The 22,943-nt window shown below is 40.9% G+C and overlaps 1 protein-coding gene and 1 non-coding gene across 2 annotated transcripts in view; both read left to right on the top strand.

The window, feature by feature from the left end:
- Positions 1-19,365, top strand: part of lyn (LYN proto-oncogene, Src family tyrosine kinase) — a 104,032-nt gene extending 84,667 nt beyond the window's left edge. Inside the window, 3 exon segments of the mRNA XM_055634055.1 lie at positions 4,139-4,292; positions 6,385-6,516; positions 17,187-19,365. Of these exon segments, the coding sequence (XP_055490030.1) occupies positions 4,139-4,292; positions 6,385-6,516; positions 17,187-17,389 (489 nt within the window). The 3' untranslated portion in view covers positions 17,390-19,365.
- On the top strand, positions 279-380 carry LOC129696776 (U6 spliceosomal RNA). Its single transcript, XR_008723403.1, has one exon. It is a non-coding gene; the product is annotated as a U6 spliceosomal RNA (small nuclear RNA).
- Positions 19,366-22,943: the final 3,578 nt, after the last annotated feature.

The raw sequence follows: 22,943 nt of genomic DNA, 5'->3' as shown, positions 1-22,943 counted from the left end.
CCCCTCCACCCCCCTCTCCCTGTCTCTTGCCCTTCTGTCTGCCCCTTTCTCTCTGTCTCTCCCCATTCTCTCTCTGCCCTCACTCTCTAACCCCCCTCTAGACGCGCCTGCGAGTTGGGTGCTTCGCATCAGTGGATAGGGCGGTTATGGGGTAAAAGGAGTAAATTAATAATATTTACATAATATCAAGGGGGGTAGTTAACATGTGGGCGATGGGGTGGTTAGTGTGTGTGTGAGACTGCAACCACACGTTGGGGGAACAGACCCAACGGGTCTGAACTTGATCTAGAATTGATACTAAAATTGGAACAATACAGAAAAGATTAGCCTGGTCCCCGAGCAAGAATGATATGAAAATTTGTGAAGTGTTCCATATTTTTTTGGGGTAGTGCAGCAGGTAGAGTTGCTGCCTAAACAGCCTGTCCCACTTTCACGACAATTCAAAACCTCTGCCGAGTTTAAAGGACCTAAAAAAAAAAATCAAGATTGTGGTAATCTACGAACTCCTACGACCTTCCACGACTATGTTCACGAACTCTTACGAACTCCTATGCGTATGTTTACAAATTCCCACTATTTCGATGCCCTCCTAACGAGTAAAAAGGTGCAATTTCTTTCATCCCGACAATTTTTTTACTCATGGACATTTTTTACTGGGCTGGAATAAACTTCCCGACTTACCTGATGCCACGAGTACCTATGGCTAGCATAACGAGCCGCCACGGTATATCTACGAACTCTTACGACCTCCTACGGACTCGTGACGAACACTCTGTGAGTTTGAATCAAGGGAAAAACTCGGGAGAATTCGTGAATTACCTCGTGAAAGTGGGACAGGCCCTTCACAATGCCAGAGACCTGCATTCAATCCTGATCACTGGTGCTGTCTGCACGGAGTTTGTATGTTCTACCCGTGACCGCATGGGTTTCCTCCGAGTGCTGTGGTTTCCCCCACATTCCAAAAAGTGCTAGTTTGTAGGTTAATAAACTTCTGTAATTCTGTGTCTGAAATTCCCTAGCATGTCCCCCTCTTCCCACACACTGGAGACAAGTGGTGAATATATGATTGAAGTTCCCCCCCCCCCCTCACCCCCCTGCCAAGTTTTAGAATTTCACAGGGCATCATCTGTTTGTCAGTCCTTGCAGCTTCTCAGTTGGCCTGTTTGACAACTTATGGGCAGCATGGTGGCACAGCGGTAGAGTTGCACCTTACAGCGCCAGAGACCCGGGTTCAATCCTGACCTTGGGTGCTGTCTCTGTACAGAGTTTCCCTAGTGTGTAGGATAGTGCTAGTGTGTAGGATAGTGCTATTATGTTGAGATCGCTGTCGGGTGGGCCGAAGTGCCTGTTTCTGAACTGTATCTCTTCAAAATAAATCTTGTCAGCCAAGATGGCGGCAAGATTGCAGAGGAGCCTCTTCTGTGGAATGGAGTGGAGGTCATTCTCATCTCGTGCAGGTTTGTGGTTGAGGAACACTTTGAATAAATTCTTCCAGCAGGCGCTGGCTTCCCCTCATGTCAAGTTTAGTCAAGTCAAGTTTATTCGTCACATACACATACGAGATGTGCAGTGAAATGAAAAGTGGCAATGCTCGCGGACTTTGTGCAAAAAGACAAACAAATAAACTATAAACACACTCATAAACACACACATATTCTTTTACATATTAAATATTAGAAGGAAAAACATTCAGTAAAGTTAGTCCCTGGTGAGATTTACAGTCCGAATGGCCTCTGGGAAGAAACTCCTTCTCAACCTCTCCGTTCTCACAGCATGGCAACGGAGACGTTTGCCTGACCGTAGCAGCTGGAACAGTCCGTTGCATGGGTGGAAGGGGTCTCCCATGATTTTATTGGCTCTGGAGTTGCACCTCCTGATGTATAGTTCCTGCAGGGGGGCGAGTGAAGTTCCCATAGTGCGCTCGGCCGAACGCACTACTCTCTGCAGAGCCTTCTTGTCTTGGACAGAGCAATTCCCAAACCAGATGGTAATATTTCCGGACAAGATGCTTTCCACAGCCGCTGCGTAGAAGCACTGGAGGATCCTCGGAGACACTCTGAATTTCCTCAATTGCCTGAGGTGGTAAAGGTGCTGCCTTGCCTTACCCACGAGAGTGCTGCGGCGTGTGATGTCCATGTCATTTGTCCTTGACAAGTTCACCTTTATTTTTGGTTCTCAGCAGGTGCTTACTTGGATGCTTAACCATAGATGGCCTTGTCTATGTTGGAGAATCTGCACATGTCAGGGTTATTGGTGAATTGCTGGGTCTGTGGCACCTGTTTCCCATCACTACCTGTTCTTTAGGCCATGGGTGGTTTTGTTGGAACTGGACCTTCGATTACAGATACTGTTAGTTTTCCTTTGGAATGGGATTCAATTTCCAATCTAATTTCGAAACAAGGATATCCCAAGCTTCATTGTGGCAGGTGGACAGCAGAAATTATTCAGGAGTGTTCTCTGAGAATCTAAAGAGAGAGCACATCTTGTACCGCGATCATTCAAAATGGAGGAGGAAGCTTCAGGGTGACAATGAGAAGTCTATATGTTGGGACCACGCAGACGTTTAGTGTTCATGGTTGAAGGAGTTTACCATCTCCAAAACTATCCACTCGCTTTTCCCATCAAGCGCCTTCTACCCCAAATGACTCCCACATTGATCTTGGGATGAAGTCCCAGTCTCTCAGTGTACCTTACTATGGCCCTTGCACTTTTTTTATTAGCACTTTCTCTGTGGCAGTAATGTTACAATGCTGTAACACTGTATTCTGCACTCTGGTATTTTTCTCTTTTCAATACCTGTTGTGCTTTTGAATGACTTGATTGTATCAGTGTTTGGTATGATTTGACTGAATGGCATGCAAACAGAACCTTTCACTGTACATGCATGTGATAATAATAAACCAATACCTATAGCATTAGTTTTCTCAGGATATGGAACTGTTGAAGTAAGCTTTTGAATTACTTGATTGTACATTTTGGTACAGTGTTTGGAATTCAAAATTTTGTGATGCATGAAGTGGTAAAAAACAATCAATCAACACTGTATTGTCACATCTATGTTTCTCAGTATAAAATCTGCCTGGCCCTGCCTGCTAATGTGCTGCTGGTCTCTAATCATGGCCCATATTGTCTCACTATGATAATGTGAAATTGCCAGTCCATATAGCTGCAATAGATCATTTACTACACAATATTTAATGCAGAAAACCGTCCACTTTGCAGCTTTAATTTCCATACAATTGTCCTCATTAATGGTTTATTCAATAATGTGAAGTAAATGAGCAATACCAGGAACATTGACAGTTTCTCTTTCCACAGTTACCGACTGGCAGGCTTGAGTTTTTCAAGCATTTTCTGTTTTTATTTAAGATCTTCAATAGTTTTCTTTACTTACATAAAAATATCCACAAATAATTGATTGTCCCTGAATTATGCAGAGAATCATTCCTGTACATCAGTACTTTCCCACATTTGCGTTTAACTGCTTTGGCATAACTTGTTGAGATTTATTGAACTGAATGCTGGTTGCCTTCTGTGAGCTGAATGTTCCTCATTCTTCAAATGTAACTTTGATCTTGGAAACAAAGTTATTTCAAAGCTTTTTCTTGTACAATGCAGACACAAAAAGCTGGAGTAACTCAGAGGGACAGACACCATCTCTGGAGAGAAGGAATGGGTGACGTTTCGGGTCGAGACCCTTCAGTCTGAAGAAGGGTCTCAACCCGAAACGTCACCCTTTCCTTCTCTCCAGAGGTGCTGCCTATCCCGCTGAGTTGCTCCAGCTTTTTGTGTGTCTATCTTTGGTTTAAACCATCATCTGCAGTTCCTTCTTACACACCGTGTACAATGCAATTGAAAAATCCCTGTTTTGTGTTTCCTCGCGTATAGGGCATCTTAATACAGGGCAAGGATCAGCATTGTGTATGGAACCCACTGCAATGTTATCTGATCCTCAATTTCCCCTCATATATTATCAATTTTATCTATTGCCTCTTCCTCAATTAGTTCCTCTGTGAGATTTGCACAGAGGATAATGCTGTTTATCAATTTTTATAATATTTGACAGGGCATTATCAGATATGTGTTGAAACTGCTGCCCGATCAGTCTAACTTCTCAAATGTACTTGCTCTGTTGTAGATTGCAGAGGGAATGGCCTACATTGAAAGAAAAAATTACATCCATCGAGATCTTAGAGCAGCTAATGTTTTGGTGTCAGAAAACCTGATGTGCAAAATTGCTGATTTTGGCCTTGCTCGAATAATTGAAGATAATGAGTATACAGCAAAAGAAGGTATATTTCAACAGCTTGAGCTGAAAAATTAATGTTTTATAAATGTTTCCACTAAACTGTAAATTAATTACAGTAGTTAATGATAAATGGGTCATAGCTAGGTTAAGTTATATCTACTAAATTATAAATGAAAATACATCTGATGTTTTTCATGTGATGCTTCAGGAATTTAAGGCTAATTTTCTTTAAAGGTTATAATCTCTTTAAAAGTAATAGAGTTGCACAGCATGGAAACAGCTCTTGCAGCCAATTATGTCTATGCTGATCAAGATGCGTCTGAGCCTGTCACATTTGTCCTCAATGGGGCCCATATGCTCTAAACCTTTCTACCTTCTTGCCTGTACAAATGTCCTTTAACAATGTAGTTGCACTCACCTCTATAGTTTCCACTGGCAGCTTGTTCCTTATGCCCACCATCTTTTGTGTGAAGGCAGGCCTGTCTTAACGCATGGGTACGCTGGGCAGTTGCCCGGGGCCCCACGGGCATAGGGGCCCCATGCTAATCTATGTATTGTAGAATGTTATTGCAGAACTTGAAAATGGAGAAGAACATCGCAAGTGCATGACGGCATATTTGATTCGGCATAAAGAAACTGGAATTGTAGGGCCCGGGGGCCTATAATGCTGTTAAGATGGCCCTGTGTGAAGGGTTACCCCTGTCCTATCCATGTCCTTGAGTTTTACGGAAAAATATTGTAACCACCCATCTTCTGTAAACCCCTCATGTTTTTATATACCTCGGCCTCCTACAATCCGGGGAAAAAAGACCAAACCCATCCAGTTTCTTTCAAGAACTCTTGCCCAGCAGTTCGGTAACACCATCAAGAGTCCTTTTTCTGCTTAATTACAATCTTGCTGTATCAGGACGAATAGAATTGTGCGTAATACTCAAAGTGGGGTCTCACAAAAGACTTTTACAACGTGACATTCCAACTCCTGACTTTCAATTGGAATTAAACTCATGATTCCCCTTTGGGAAATTAATCATCCTCTCACCAGCTAGAGTGTGGCACTGACCTACCATTAACGTCATTGGGAACCTTTGAATTATCTTTAATCAGCTCTTTATCTTGTGCTAAATATTATACCCATTATCCTGAATCTGTAGATTGTGGATGGTTTGATTGTAATCATGGAATGTCTTTTCTGTGACTGAATATCACGCAACAAAATGTTTTTTCACAGTACCTCCGTAATAATAAACTATAATAAATTATTATAGTTTACATGACAATAATAAACTAAACTAAACCCTATGTTTTGTTTAACCATTCACAAGATGCAACGGGAGCATGTTGAAATGTACTCTGCTTGTTAAAATAATAGCAGCTTCAACTAATGTCCAAACTTGACACCATTCAGGAGAAAGTATTCAATTATATTAGTATCCATCAACTATCTGGACTAGTGGTATCGGAATCTCCAAACACTGCAGAAATTCAATGACTTTACCAGCATCGCATCTCAATCCTACGACCTACAAATATGTTAATGGTAGAATTGGAACAGCATCCCAAAATTACCTTCCATGCCTCATGCTGTTTTAACTTGCAGTGCATTATCGTTTCGTCCATCACTCCCTTATAATTTGAAGGAGTACCTTCATTAGCTCAAGGAGAGTAGTTACCATTGTTATTGGTCTTGTCATCGGTAGACAAAAATGCTGGAGAAACTCAGCGGATGATTAGGTGACATTTTGGATCGAGACCCTTCTTCTGAAGAAGGGTCTCGACCTGAAACATCACCTATTCCTTCGTTCCATAGATGCTGCCTCACCCACTGAGTTTCTCCAGCATTTTTGTCTACCTTCTAATTTTTCCAGCATCTGCAGTTCTTTCTTAAACATTTGGTCATCAGCAATACCTGCAGCCTAAGATTAAAGAATGAAAGAAGTCTTGAATGTCTCTAATTATAGCTGAGAAAATGTTCCCGAGAGGATATTTGGAAAGAAAATACACATCTGTCCTCTCATTGGAAATTAATTTGAATATAATTTTTTACATCTGAGTTGCTGTGAATGCGCCATAAATCATCCTTTAATATTTTATTTTATGTTCTTACAACATAATAAATGTGATATTTTGTGTTTTAGGGGCTAAATTTCCAATTAAATGGACTGCACCGGAAGCTATAAGTTATGGATCATTCACAATTAAATCAGATGTGTGGTCATTTGGAGTACTCTTGTATGAAATAATCACTTATGGAAAAATTCCATATCCAGGTAAAATTTATGAATAATTTTCTGTTGTGAAACTAGATCCAGTTAAGGTTACTTTCCAAAACTTCTTTGCCTTCCACTTTCTCTTCTCTTTTTGACTCCAATATAACACTGTGCATCATCATGCTTCCCTAATACAGCCTTGTGACTAGAGAACACTATAGCCGTGCATCATGTTGTTCACGTGTAACATTTACATATGCAAACTTACAACAACAGATTCTTTATTAGCAATTTCAAAGATTGTCTTAGCTCCTGATCCTTGGTGCTGAGATGAATTGTGGTGCCACAGACAGCACTGCACATACAGAATCGAACCCAAAATTGCTCAACTGTATCTTTGATCATAAACATAACAAAAGCGTATCAGATTTGTTCTATTATTGCTGCAAAAGATCCTTTAATCCATCATTCAATGGAGATTTTATCGAAAATAAATTAGCAAATTCAAAACCCATTGCAAACCTTTCAATGTTTAAACTGGAAAGAAGACTTATGACAGAGTGGTGAGCTCACGAGTTAAAATTCTAAATGGAGCGCGTCCAACTTTAAAAGCTGGGTATATGGATGGATTTCAGCAAGGCATTTGACAAAGTTCCTAGGTAGGATACTCTGGAAGGATGGATCACATGGGATCCAAGGGAGCTCGCCGACTGGATAGAAAATTGGCTTCATGGAAGGAAGCTGGGTGATAGTGGAAGATTGATTTTTTACTGGAGGCCTGTGACCACTGCCTCAGGGTTTGGTTCTGGGCCCATGGCCATTTGTCATTGATATCAACGCTTTGGATGAGTGTGTACAAGGCATGATTGGTAAATTTGCACTGAAGTGAGTGGCATTGTAGATAGCAAAGATGGTTGTAAAAATTGCAACAGGAACTTGATCGGTTGGCTGAGGAAAGTTTAATGAAAGGATAGAAAAAGCATTCATTTATGAGCATCTACATGAATTTATTAAATAGTTCAAACCTAACATAAACAGTTCTACATAAGTAACATGCTCTAGAATGAATATGTTACATGTAGAAATGATAAGACAAGGATCTAATAGTTAGACTTGTATTCATTGAAGTTCAGGAAAATAAGAAGGGATTTTATTGAAACTCATGATCCTGAAGGATCTTGCCAGGTTGGATGTGGAAAAGATGTTTCCTCTTATGGAATATTCAACAATAAGTGGCTACGTTTTTTCCTGAGCGTTGTTTTTGGAACATTACTTCTCAAAGATGGAGTGGCAGGGTGGAGAGAGAGAGTTGATTGGAAACAGAGTCTTTGAATGTTTTCACAACCGAGGTAAATAGATTAATCATAGGGAAGTTGTGAAAGATTATGAGTAGAAGGGAAAGCGATGTTTAAGTTAAAATCGTATAAACCGTGATCTTATTAATCATAAAATCAGCGAAAAGTAAGCAGAGAAACCAGACCTATTAACCCACTTTATTCATGAAGAACATGATGTCCACATACGCTAATCCCAATTGCATGCACTGGGCCTTTTCCGATCTAAATACCCATACAGATGTGTTTCAAATGTTGGAATTGCGTCTGCCTTCACCACCTCCTCTGGTAATTAATTCAAGATAACTATCATTCTTTGTATTGGAAAAACTTGCACCTCAGATCTCCTCTAAGATTCTCTCATTTGACCGTAAACCTGTGTCCTCCCGTTCTAGGCTCCCTTGCCTTGAGAAAAAGACTAACTATTTACCCTGGATATACCCCTAATGTAAATCTCTCTAAGGTTTGTAAACCTTGCTAAGGATACCCCTGCACCACCTCTGTTCCAGTGCAAATAAATCCAGCCTATAAATCCTTCCTTATATCTACACCCCTCCATTGCAATGGAGTAAAGAGAGGCAACCAAAAGCAAAGTCAAAAATGTAAGTTTTCAGTAAGTTTGTGAAAGAAAAGAAGACAAAGGCACCTTGGTCACTCCCTCTTCTCCCCTCTCCCATCAAGCAAAATGTATGGAAGTGTGAAAACACACACCTACAGATTCTTCTTAGCTGCTATCAGACAACTGGATTACCCTAGCACAACTAGAGAGCAGTCTGGAACTGCCATCTACCTCATTGGTGACCCTTGGATTATCCTTGATCAGACTTTGCTGGCTTTACCTTGCACAAAACGCTATTCCCTTAACATGTATCTATATGGTGTAAACGGCTGGATTGTAACCATGTATTGTCTTTCTGCTGACTTGATAGCATGCAACAAAACCTCGGTACACATGACAATAAACTGAATTTAACTAAACTAATCATGGGTTCTGCGAGGGTATGCCACAGCTTGACCAACAAAGATCACCTCTGGATAATAAGCAGATTGCAGAAAAGAAGCTGACATTTGGAATAAGGAAGTGAAGCAGTGGCTGGAGGAGCTGCAGAACACAGAGAAGATCCAAGGACATTTATTAAATCAAGATCTGGATTGGGAACTGCAGATGCTGGAAAATCGAGGTACACAATTGCTGGAGAAAACAGCGGGTGCAGCAGCATCTATGGAGCGAAGGAAATAGGCAACGTTTCGGGCAAACCCTTCTTCAACTGATGATCTGGATTGCGGAAGAAGAAGTGTTAGAGAAGACTGTTCCAACGGTGGTCAGTGATGATTCAGATGAAAGAATAGGTTGACTGCGTTACATTCTTGGATAGCTAGGTAGCATGTGATTAGCAATAGTTTTTCACTGTACCTCGCTACACGTGACAATAAACTAAATCCCCTCAAACGTTTTGTGAGTTGCGGTATCTATAGTATAAGACTCTGATCAGCAAGTGAAGAAATGACTGGCTAAATTAAGGGTTGTGGTTGGGTTAGTAATGGGTTGGAAAGTACCTTGGATTGTAAATTTGCTTTGTCGAGAGTGTTAGAACGTGGAATTTCTATTTCTGAAAGAGGGTTGACATCTAGCAAGGTTTCTGGAAGCTATTGGGTTAGCAGCTTTTCACTGACCTCGCTACACTGGGGAAACTAAATCATTTCAACGTTTGTGAGTTGCGGTATCTATTTGACTCTGATAAGCATTGTTTTAAAAAGGGTTGTGGTTGGGAAAAATGGGTTGCAAAGTTTAGATAGAACTACCAAGACCCTCAATTTCTGCCTACCATTTAATAGGATTTATTTTGAGCACAACAGTCCCCAGAGTGGGTTGAATATTGGGTTCTGGCCTTGATCTATGATAGACCTGAACTTTGCGATACAGTTCCCCATTACCTTCGGTTCCTCAATCTTTCAAACATTCATCCATCTCCACCTTACCATTTAATAAGATCATGGCTGATCTATGATAACCTGAAAGTTCCCCATTACCTTCGGTTCCTCAATCTTTCAAACATTCACCCATCTCCACCTTAAATATAACTAATGATCTGGCCTTCACCACCTTTCAGGGACAAAGTATTCCAATCACCCTGAGTAAAGTTCATGATCTCACACATTTGATCTAAACGAACCAATAAGTTGTTACCATGCTGATTGTTCCATTCTCTGACCAAGTGATGTTTTTAATTCTTAAAATGTGATTTTACCATTGCCACACAGCTCCCACTTCCAACTGGAGCTTAGATACTGTTCATGTGGAATTTATATGATTTTATTTATTTTTTCCCCTGCAACTCCCTGGTCTTTCTTCCCATGCCATTAAAGTTATGCTACAGTTAATTATAGGTGGGTGTTAAAGAATCGGGGGAAATCAGGGATGTGAGAGAGAAGTTACAAATAAATAAGTAGGAGGTGGAACTTACAGGAATCCACTGAGAAGCCGAAGAGACTGTAAGGCCGCCGATGTCATGAGAAATACGAAATATGAGAAAATTGTGTGTCTTTCGAAATCTCTTTGGTCTTTCCCAATCCCGTTGAGTTAGTTTATTTCTTAATCAGTTATAGTTAAATTTAGAAGGGGGAAATAAAATTAAAGTTTGGTGTTGAGAAATGCCTCAAATTTACCAGTTCCTTTATTTCATGAAGTCTGACAACTGGGGTGACATACTGGCCAAGCTTCCAACAGGACATTACATGATTGATCTTTGATCTTGGTTTTTTTTGTTTCCATTTCTTCCTATGATTTGATGTCATTCTTCCTGTAGATTAATATTTCATTCTTTTAGGATTGCATTCCTTTGCATTAAGCATTGTATGCAGTGAAAGCAAGTTTCAGAATTGCCATGGATTGTTTTCCATTAAACAGATAATTGTCAAGCTTGAAAGGGTTCAGAAAAGATTTACGAGGATGTTGCCAGGACTAGAAGGTGTGAGCTATAGGGAGAGGTTGAAAAGGCTGGGTCTCTGCTCCATGGAGCGTAGGAGTTCTTATAGAGATGTATACAATCATGAGAGGAATAGATTGGGTAGATGCACAGAGTCTTTTACCCAGAGTAGGGGAATCGAGGACCAGAGGACATAGGTTCAAGGTAAAGGGGAAAAGATTTAATAGGAATCCGAGGGGTAACCTTTTCACACAGTGGGTGTATGGAACAAGCTGCCAGAGGAGGTAGCTGAGGCTGGGACTATCCCACCGTTTAAGAAACAGTTGGACAGGTACATGGATAGGACAAGTTTGAGGGTTATGGACCAAGCACAGGCAAGTGGGACGAGGGTAGCTGCGACATTGTTGGCCGGTGTGGGCGAGTTGGGCTGAAGGGCCAGTTTCCACACTGCATCACTCTATGACTATGTCTCTATGTATCTCTCCACTGCAAATGGCTCGATTGTAATCATGTATTGTCTTTCCGCTGACTGGTTAGCACGCAGCAAAAGCTTTTCACTGTACCTCGGTCCATGTGATAATAAACTATACTATAAACATGGGCTGGACCGTCACAGTGAATGGTAGGATTCTGGGGAGTATTGTAGATCAGAGGGATCCAGGATGCCATGAAAGTGGAGGCACAGGTAGATAGAGTGGTCAAAAAGGCTTATACAATAGACAATAGGTGCAGGAGTAGGCCATTCGGCCCTTCGAGCCAGCACCGCCATTCAAGGCTGATTATCCACAATCAGTACCCTATTCCTGCCTTTGCCCCATATCCCCTGACTCCGCTATTTTTAAGAGCCCTATCTAGCTCTCTTGAAAGTATCCAGAGAACTGGCCTCCACCAGATAATTCCACAGAATTCCATAGTGAAAAAGTGTTTCCTCATCTCCATTCTAAATGGCCTTATTCTTAAACTGTGGCTCCTGGTTCTGGACTCCCCCAACATCGGGAACAAGTTTCCTGCCTCTAGCGTGTCCAAACCCTTAATAATCTTATATGTTTCAATAAGATCCCATTTCATCCTTCTAAATTCCAAAGTATACAAGCCCAGCCGCTCCATTCTCTCAGCATATGACAGTCCCGCCATCCTGGGAATTAACCTAGTGAATCTACGCTGCACTCCCTCAATAGCGAGAATGGCATATCAGCGTTCATCAGTCAAGTATTGAGTATAGAAGTTGGGAGGTTATGATATAGTTGTATAAGATGTTGGTGAGGGCCTGAACTTTCGGGAGAGTTTGAGCAGGCTGGGACTCTATTCCTTGGAGATCAGGAGGATCAGGGGTGATCTTATAGAGGTGTATAAAATCATGAGAGGAATAGATCGGGTAGATGCGCAGAGTCTCTTGCCCAGAGTAGGGGAATCAAGAACCAGAGCACAAAGGTTTAAATTGAAGGGGAAAAGATTTAATAGGAATCTAAGGGGTAACTTTTTCCACACAAAGGTGGGTGTATGGAACAAGCTGCCGGAGGAGGTAGTGCAACGCTTAAGGACCAGTTAGGCAGGTACTGGTTTGAAGGGATATTAGCCAAAGTGGGAGATTAGAATAGAGCACCAGTAAATGAGACAATAGGGGAGGGCACCAGTATATGGTCGGCATAGACTGGTTGGGCCGAAGGGCCTGTTTCTAAGCTGTATCTCTACGCTAAGCTAAAGAGTCGGCCTTTAATGAACTTAAATTCCACCAATGCCCCGGGATTACCCACAGCCTTTTTTTTTACCCTTCTGTTTTGATATTACTGCTTAGAATTACTTTGGTAAAGTTTCAATAGAATATGGGCTATTTCAGCCTTTTGTCTCCTTCCTGCAAATGTTTCATTTTTCACTGCTCAAAGCAAAATACACCATACATAGCAGACATCAGAAGAACTGTGGGTATCAAGAGTACTCTGGAGATTGGATAGATACAAAATGCTGGAATAACTCAGTGGCTCAGGCTACATATCTGGAGAAAATGGATAATTGATTTTTCGATGGGGGATCTTCTTCAGACTGATAAACCAGCATCTGCAGTTCCTTTTTATTACTCTAGAACTTATGTTATCCCAGTATCACAGAACACCAGCTGCAAACGTAACAATGGACAAAATGATGGGAAACCATGGTCAAAAAGCCTTTGTCAAAAAGGCATCATGCACATCAGTCTTCCTTCCCACTATTTTTAGGGCAAGATTTGGGACAAAACCGAATTTGACGTTATGAAACAGCAGACAATAATTTATTTATACCAATACATTTTCAATATAATTTTCACAGATTATGCTCTAATCTAAAAGTTTTGTGGAACGTATTATTTTGAGAATTGCATTCAATCCGGTTATCCCAATACTGGAGGAGGTGGAGGATTTGGAAAGGCTGCAGGGGAGGTTTACTAGAATTTAGTCTGGATTATGGGGCAGTAGCTAAAGGGAGAGGTTGGACGGACCTGCACTGTTTTCACCAGAATGCTGGAGGTTGAGGGGAAACCTGATAGAAGTACATAGATTATCAGAGGGATAGGTAGCGTATAATCATTTTCCCACAGTGGAAATATAAAATACTATAGGGCATATATACAGTGCATTCAGAAAGTATTCAGACCCCTTCACTTTTTCCACGTTTTGTTATGTTACAGCCTTATTCTAAAAATGAGTTTTTTTCTTTTTTATCATCAATCCACACAAAATACCCCTTTATAAAAAAAAATGAAAACAGGTGCTTAGAAATTTTTGCAAAGTAATTAAAAAGAAATAACTGAAATATCACATTTACACAAGTATTTAGACCCTTTACTCAGTACTTTGTTGAGGCACCTTTGGCAGCGTTTACAGCCTCCAGTCTTCTTGGGTATGACGCTACAAGCTTGGCACACCTGTATTTGGGTAATTTCTCCCATTCTTCTCTGCAGATCCTCTCAAGCTCTGTCAGGTTGGATGGGGAGCGTCGATGCACAGCTATTTTCATGTCCCTGCAGAGATGTTCGATCGGGTTCAAGTCCGAGCTCTGGCTGGGGCCACTCAAGGAATTCACAGACTTGTCATGAAGCCACTCCTGCATTGTCTTGGCTGTGTGCTTAGGGTTGTTGGCCTGTTAGAAGGTGAACCTCCACCCCAGTCTGAGGCCCAGAATGCTATGGAGCAGGTTTTCATCAAGGATCTCTCTGTACTTTGCTCCATTCATCTTTCCCTCGATCCTGACTAGTCTCCCAGTTCCTGCCACTGAAAAAACAGTGTGATGCTGCCACCACCATGCTTCACCATAGGTATGGTATTGGCCAGGTGATGCGTGGGTCCCTGGTTTCCTCCAGATGTGACGCTAGGCATCAGACCAGAGCACCAAAAAAAAACAACCCTTTTGGCAAACTCCAAGCTGGCTGTCATGTGCCTTTTACTGAGGTGTGGCTTCCGTCCGGCCACTCTAGCATAAAGGCCTGATTGATGGAGTGCCGCAGATATAGTTGTCCTTCCGGAAGGTTCTCACATCTCCACAAGTGAACTCTGGAGCTGTCAGAATGACCATCGGATTCTTGGTCACCTCCCTCACCAAGGCCCTTCTCCCCTGATTGCTCAGTTTGGCCGGGCAGCCAGCTCTATGAAGAGTCTAGGTGGTTCCAATGTTCTTCCATTTATGTATGATGGAGGCCACTGTGCCCTTTGGGACCAGCAATGCTCCAGAAATTGTTTTATACCTTTCTCCAGATCTGTGTCTCGACACAATCATGTCTTGGAGGTCTACAGACAATTCTTTTGTCTTCATGGTTTGGTTTTTGATCTGACATGCACTGTCAACTGTGGGAACTTATATAGACAGGTGTGTGCCATCTCCAAATCATGTCTAATCAATTTAATTTACCACTGGTGGACTCCAATCAAGTTGTAGAAACATCTCAAGGATAATCAATGGAAACAGGATGAACCTAAGCTCAATTTTGAGTGTCATAGCAAAGGGTCTGAATACTTATGTAAATGTGATATTTCAGTTATTTATTTTTAATTACTTTGCAAAAAATTCTAAACACCTGTTTTCACTTCTTCATTCTGGGGTATTGTGTGTAGATTGATGATTAAAAAAAAAAATTTAATCCATTTTAAAATGCTGTAACGTAACAAAATGTGGAAAAAGTGAAGGTTTCTGAATACTTTTTGAAAGCACTGTAGTTGTAAGGTGAGAGGGGCAAAGTTTAAAGGAGATGTGAGGGCAACCTTTTTACAGAGGGTGGTGAATGCCTGGAAGGCGCTGCCATTGGTGGTGGTGGAGGCAGATGCAATAATGACATTTATGAGATTTATGGATAGGCATAAGGTTTTGCAGAGAATTGAGAGATATGGATTGTGTGTAGGCAGATAAGGGTTTTGTCTTGGCATTTTTGTTTGGCAAAGACATTGTGGGCCAAAAGGCTATTCCTGTGCAGTTCTATTAATGCAATAATCTTTTTACATTCTGAACAATATTTATATTGGCAGACTACACATGGAACAGTCAACATGGATTTGTGCCTGGAAGGTCATGTTTGACTAATCTTCTTGAATTTTTTGAAGAGGTTACTAGGGAAATTGACGAGGGTAAAGCAGTGGATGTTGTCTATATGGACTTTAGTAAGGCCTTTGACAAGGTTCCTCATGGAAGGTTGGTTAAGAAGGTTCAACTGTTGGGTATAAATGCAGGAATAGCAAGATGGATTCAACAGTGGCTGAATGGGAGAAGCCAGAGGGTAATGGTGGATGGCTGTTTATCGGGTTGGGAGGCAGGTGACTAGTGGGGTGCCTCAGGGATCTGTGTTGGGTCCTTTGTTGTTTGTCATGTACATCAATGATCTGGATGAAGGTGTGGTAAATTGGATTAGTAAGTATGCAGATGATACCAAGATAGGGGGTGTTGTGGATAATGAAGAGGATTTCCAAAGTCTACAGAGTGATTTAGGCCATTTGGAAAAATGGGCTGAAAGATGGCAGATGGAGTTTAATGCTGATAAATGTGAGTTGCTACACCTTGGCAGGACAAATCAAAATAGGACGTACATGGTAAATGGTAGGGAATTGAAGAATACAGTTGAACAGAGGGATCTGGGTATAACCGTGCATAGTTCCTTGAAGGTGGAATCTCATATAGATAGGGTGGTAAAGAAAGCTTTTGGTATGCTAGCCTTTATAAATCAGAGCATTGAGGATAGAAGCTGGGATGTAATGTTAATATTGTACAAAGCATTGGTGAGACCAAATCTGGAGTATGGAGTACAATTTTGGTCGCCCAATTATAGGAAGGATGTCAACAAAATAGAGAGAGTACAGAGGAGATTTACTAGAATGTTGCCTGGGTTTCAACAACTAAGTTACAGAGATAGGTTGAATAAGTTAGGTCTTTATTCTCTGGAGCACAGAAGGTTAAGGGGGGACTTGATAGAGGTCTTTAAAATGATGAGAAGGATAGACAGAGTTGATGTGGACAAGCTTTTCCCTTTGAGAAAAGGGAAGATTCAAACAAGAGGACATGACTTCAGAATTAAGGGGCAGAAGTTTAGGGGTAATATGGGGGGGAACTTCTTTACGCAGAGAGTGGTAGCGGTGTGGAATGAGCTTCCAGTGGAAGTGGTGGAGGCAGGTTCATTGGTATCATTTAAAAATAAATTGGATAGGCATATGGATGAGAAGGGAATGGAGGGTTATGGTATGAGTGCAGGCAGGTGGGACTAAGGGGAAAAAAAAATTTGTTCGGCACGGACTTGTAGGGCCGAGATGGCCTGTTTCCGTGCTGTAATTGTTATATGGTTACACATGAATAAATTTGAGCAATTTATTACATTCCAGCAAATAACTTTTTCTTGCTTATCCTACTCCTAATGTTAACTTTGTTTGTATTTTGACATTTAATGCACTTCATATGGCTGAACATATCATAGTATTATTCCATAATCGTTGATATATTATTTTTATTTTCCGTGGTTTGCTCAAATTATTAAAATATTATTTTTGCTCAAGATATTATTCAAATTGCCTAATGTTTCATTGTTTCGCTGACAACAAGTAATTTCCATATGTTAGCCAAGAAAGATATACTTGGTTATCCCTCAGTACAACAACGTCAAGAACGATGTTGCTGTACTGAGGATAGCCAAGTCTATCCCTCATTGCTAGCAGCTGATGGGAAGCGGCTGTAAAGTGGGAAGTGGCTGTAAAAGGACAGCGCTGCTGGGGAGGGGACCCTTCTGCCGGCCCGCCCACCAGCCAGCCAAGGTGTCCTTCGGCATAGGCACAAACAGTGGTGGTGGTGGTTGGTGGGTAGCTACTGGGCGGAAGGCTGGCTGCTCCGTCCCGGGCTCACTCGCTGTCTCTGGCTGTCTCTCTCTCTCTCTCTCTCTGTCTCCCTCCCCATCTCTCTATTTTCATTGCAGTCATCTTTTTAAAACCTTACACTGTCTAAGCAAATTTATTTTGCTCTCTTGTAGGCATGTCCAACACGGAAGTTGTAAATGCTATTGGGCGCGGTTATCGTATGCCACGGCCTGAAGAATGTCCCCAGGAGCTTTATGATGTCATGAAAGATTGTTGGAAAAGCAGTGCTGAAAATCGTCCAACATTTGAATACCTGAAAGGACTGCTTGAAGACTTTTACACTGCCACAGAGGGGCAGTACCAGCAACAGCCATAGAAGAACTTTCAAAACAGAATATCAAATTGACAGATTCAATGTTTTGGACAAACCAGATCTGTGGAAGGCAGTCTTCCACTTGATGGCCATCAAATCATCTATATTACAATTCCATGTGAGGAACCCACATGGATAATTTCAAGGATCCCATGGCATCATTTTGGAGAGAAGCAGAGACGTTATCCAATGTCCCTCGCCTCTAAATCCATCCGCCTGGTTATTACCAAATTGTTCTTCCATGGGCACTTGCTGTGCACAAGTTCACTCCTGTAGTTACTGCAATAGCGACTATGTTTCAAAAGTAATATGTTGATCGTAAAAGGTTTAGGGACTTCCTGAAATTGAAAATAGCACTATGTATATACCTTTTTTTTTTACTCCTTAAATAACTAGAACTTTTGGTAAAGCCAAGGTAACAACACAGCAGCCACTTCCACTATCCCTTCTGTGTAGTAATCAATCTGAGCTGGAATGAAGGCTGACTGCTCGTTGGGTCACTGCATTGAAGCACAAGATTCATCAACATGTTCTGTAGTTCATTTAGTAAAATAATATAGTAGTGAATAATTTTCCATTGTGAGATGGCTCGATGTGGATAAGGGTCTGGTAAACTAGAAGGGAATGATATTTGACCCTAATCACTACACAGCCTGCAAAATGATGCCCGTGACATTTCGAAGATATAGTGAAGTCCGGCAGTTTTCTCAAAATTGGATGAGTCAAAGCTAGATGAGTGAAATATGTCAGCTACATGTGGCACTCGACTACTTTTAACTGCACAGGATGTTTGATGGACCATTATTCACAGCAGCTGCTGCACAACGTCAGTTGGGATGCCTTTCCAATTCAGGAAATTAATAAATATACTTTAATAAAGAACTGATATGATAGATATGTTTTCATAGAGATCACATTAACACCGTATCTAGATTTAATCAATTATTAGTAGATAGGCCATTTTGCAGATTATTCAGGTAAATTTCAGGAGTGTTCCATGAGTTATTGTCTGATTCTATTCATTTATAGTTTGGATGTCCATATAAATCAAAAAACTATTTTTAATTACACAACGTGTTTTGTAATATTCCACAAAGACTTTAATTTAATCAGTGCCTTAACACTGATGTGTAATACTGACTAAACGAGCAGGTGGTTTACCCGAGTTTTAAAACCGAGTGACATTTTAAACAAGAGATATCGAAAGTTTGTTTCATTGAAATGAAAATGCTTATTTTTCCACATGCCACACATCTATGAAAGGAATAGTTTAAGAATATCATGTTTTTAATTGTTTGATGAGCAAAGCACAATGTACAGACATGAATAGCAACCAAATCCACAACCTAATAACTTTTGGGGGAAATGAAATCAGGTTGATTACAAGTACAAATGGTGAAATGCAAATGCATCACTTTTTAAAATGTTGTATTATTCACTAAATTCATCTGCCCCTGCTACTAATGATTCCCATCAATGTTAATATATGTAAACTTTAGAATAAAAATCACTTCTTGGAATGTAAAAAACAGCTCAACATTTCAAACTAATCTCTTCAAATCTGTTGCAGTACATTGTAAACTTTTAGTGCCAAGTTGGACGAAGAATTGTTCAAATAATCTGGTGAGTGCTTCATTATGTAAATATCTGTGGTAAGATGAATCATGAAACAAATGTGCAATTTGTTCAATCCAGTGAATTTCCAGAAGTAAAGTGCCAGCTGCTACTGCTTTTATATAAAAAGAGAATGCTCCCTTTCTTTCTCCAGATGAACAGAAATACCAATCACACGTGTATCTTGTATGGCAGAAGACATTTATGCAAACTGTAAACCCGTGTATCCTATTTTGTAAATGTGCAATAGTTGCTTTTTTGTTTTTCCTTGCCCTAACTGTTTGAGCACACAGAAAAACAGTAAATTATAAATTTGTAACATGAATAGAATAAAGGCATCTGTTGCCCAAATATTTTCTATATAATTTTCTATCAAAATATCTTGTTACTGGTAAAATACTATAGAAATGTCTTGACCTGAAACGTTACCTTTTCTCGTTTCCAGCGATGCTGCCTGAGTTATTCCAGCACTTTGTGTCTATCTTCTATATATTTGCAAAATTTGTTGGGCAAGTTTCCACTTGTTCAAAGAGGATAAATAATGGTGTTCAATTGTTTGATCGGGATGTGAATTGTGTCACTAGTGAGATTGGAAAATGTACAGAGTTTTGCTTTGAGAAGGGAAAATGGGGGAAGAGTTTACAAAGATGTTATCCAAGATGACGGGTTGGGGTAGAGACAGAAGAAAACACTTTGCCTTTTGAGTGGGACAATAGTCAAATGCTACAGTCTGAAAATTGGTCGGTTGCAAAGTTGGAGAACCCATTTTTCACACAGGGATTTGGGTATCTGAACTCCACCTGAACAGGTAGCAGAAGTTGATCTCCAGAATAATTTAAAGGTAATCAAATAAATACTTTATTGGAACAAAGAACCAAAAGCTACAATGTGCAAGCATTCTTTTAAAAGTGGGCATTGCTCTACAACAAAGTGTTTCACCATGTTGTGAATGAATGATGCATTATTTCAACATTAGCTGTTGAAGAGGAAAGCAAGTACTGGGTTATCTTATCATTTGCCTGGAGACTATACATTTAAATCCATTTCCATTTGTCCAAATTTATAATCTCTTCCTTTCTGTATCTAATCAACACAAGCAACGATTGTCAATAAGACCAGGTGTCGGTTAATGCTCCACTGAAGCTGTCTATATTTTTATCTCCATTACTTTTGAGTTTGCTTGTGAATTTGTCTTGCATGCAAATTTCAATCTGACCTGTTGCCATCATGAAAAGATCAAAATTTGCACCTGAAATTGAGATTCATATTATAAACAAGGTTGACACAATGATTTAGGGCGGTCACGGTGGTGCAGCGGTAAACTTACTACCTTACAGCGCTTGCAGCGTCGGAGAGCCGGGTTCGATCCCGACTATGGGTGCTGTCTGTACAGAGTATTTACATTCTCCCCGTGATTGCATGGGTTTTCTTCGAGATCTTCGGTATGCTACCACACTCAAGATGTACCGGTATGTAGGTTAATTGGCCTAATGAATGTGTAACTTGTCCCTAGTGTGTGTGGGATAGTGTTAATCTGCGGGGATCGCTGGCCAATGCAGACTCGGTGGGCTGAAGGGCCCGTTTCCGACCTGTATCTCTAAACTAAACTAATTGTGTGGTAGTGAGACTTGGGATTCCAACCCGTTTTACTCAGAAGAGAACTGCTCATGGACACAGAAACATAAGAACAATAAAAAAAATCAGTCTATTTTACACCTTCATCTGCTCTGTGCCACAAGAATTCCAATGGTTTCAGGTCCAGGAGCCTCAAATATTCCTTTACATTCAGTTTAAATTCTCTATTATCTTCTATTCTCATACCTCATCCATCCAAAGGATTATAGACTCAGGAACCAGCAACAAAGAGCTCAATTCCTTCACCAAAGAGCCAAGATGAAAATGTGAGCAATTTTGGGCACTATATCTGAAAAAGGATGTGCCGGCTCTGGAGAAGGTCCAGAGGAGGTTTACAAGAATTATCTCAGGGATGTGTAGGTTAACCTATGATGGTAGACAAAAATGCTGGAGAAACTCAGCGGGTGAGGCAGCATTTAAGGAGTGAGTGAATAGGTGATGTTTCAGGTCAAGACCCTTCTTGACCTTGAAGAAGAAAGGAAGAGGCGGAGACAGTTGGGTGTGGGAGAGCTGGGAAGGGGAGGGGAAGGAGGGAGAAAGCCAGGACTACCTGAAATTGGAGAAGTAAAGGGGTTCTCCAATTGGAGAACCTCAACGTTCATACCGCCCTATTCTAAAATGGATTCAATTATTTTTTTTAATCATCAATCTACACACAATACCCCTTAATAAAAAAGCGAAAACAGGTGTAGAAATTTTTGCAAAGTCATTAAAAAGATATAACTGAAATATCACATTTACATAGGTATTCAGACCCTTTACTCAATACTTTGTTGAGGCACCTTTGGCAGTGATTACAGTCTCAAGTCTTTTTGGTTATGACGCTACAAGCTTGGTAGACCTGTATTTGTGTAATTGCATTCTTCTCTGCAGATCCTCTCAAGTTCTGTCATGTTGGATGGGGAGCATCGACGCTGAACTATTTTCAGGTCCCTCCAGAGATGTTCGATTGGGTACTAATCTGTGTCGAGACACAGATCTGGGGAAGATCTGGCTCTGGCTGGGCCACTCAAGAACATTCACAAACTTGTCACAAAGCCACTCCTGCGTTGTCTTGTCTGTGTGCTTAGGGTCGTTGTCCTGTGGGAAGGTGAACCTCCGCCTCAGTCTGAGGTCCAGAACGCTTTGGAGCTGGTTTTCATCAAGGATCTCTCTACTTTGCTCTGTTCATCTTTCCCTTGAACCTGACTAGTTTCCCAGTTCCTGCCATTGAAAAACATCCGCACAGCATGATGCTGCCACCACTAGGCTTCACCGTAGGTATGGTATTGGCCAGGTGATGAGCGATGCCTGGTTGCCTCCAGATGTGACACTTGGCATCCAGGTCAAATAGTTCAATCTTGGTTTCATCAGACCAGAAAATCTTGTTTCTCTTGGAATGAGAGTTCTTTAGGTACCTTTTAGCAAACTCCAAGTGGGCTGTCATGTGCCTTTTACTGAGGAGTGGCTTCCGTGTGGCCACTCTACCATAACGGCCTGATTGGTGGAGTGCTGCAGATATAGTTGTCCTTCTGGAAGGTTCTCCCATCTCCACAGAGAAACTCTGGAGCTCTGTCAGAGTAACCACCGGTTTTTGGTCACCTCCCTGACCAAGGCGCTTCTCCCCCGATTGCTCAGTTTGGCCGGGTGGCCAGCTCTATGAAGTGGTTCCTAATTTCTTCCATTTAAGAATGACGGATGCCACTGTGCTCTTCAGGGCCTGCAATGCTGCAGAAATTGTTTTATACCCTTCCCCAGATCTGTGCCTCGACACAATCCTGTCTCAGAGATCTATGGACAATTCCTTCATCTTCATGGCTTGGTTTTTGCTCTGACATACACTGTCAACTGTGGGACCTTATATAGACAGGTGTGTGCCTTTCAAAATCATGTTCAATCAATTTAATTTACCACTGGTGGACTCCAATCAAGATGTAGAAACATCACAAGGATAATCAATGGAAACAGGATGAACCTAAGCTCAATTTTGAGTGTCATAGCAAAGGGTCTGAATACTTATGTAAATGTGATATTTCAGTTATTTATTTTTAATTAATTTGCAAATATTTCTAAACACCTGTTTTTGCTTCTTCATATTGTATGTAGTTTGATGATAAGAAAAAATGTAATTAATTTTAAAATAAGGCTGTTACATAACAAAATGTGGTAAAAGTGAAGGGGTCTGAATACTTTCTGAATGCACTGTATATAAAATTATGAGAACCAGAAATCAGGTTGATAGTCAGAATGCTATTTTCCCAGGGTGGAACTGCCATATAGTAGAGGGCATTGTTTTAAGGTGTGAGAAGAAAATGTGCGATGTAAGTTT

The sequence above is a fragment of the Leucoraja erinacea genome, chromosome 4 (genome assembly GCF_028641065.1).
Source record: "Leucoraja erinacea ecotype New England chromosome 4, Leri_hhj_1, whole genome shotgun sequence".
In the NCBI taxonomy this organism is placed as follows: Eukaryota; Metazoa; Chordata; class Chondrichthyes; order Rajiformes; family Rajidae; genus Leucoraja; species Leucoraja erinaceus.
The sequence above is the reverse complement of the archived record's forward strand: the minus strand, read 5'-3'. Positions and strand labels throughout refer to the sequence as shown.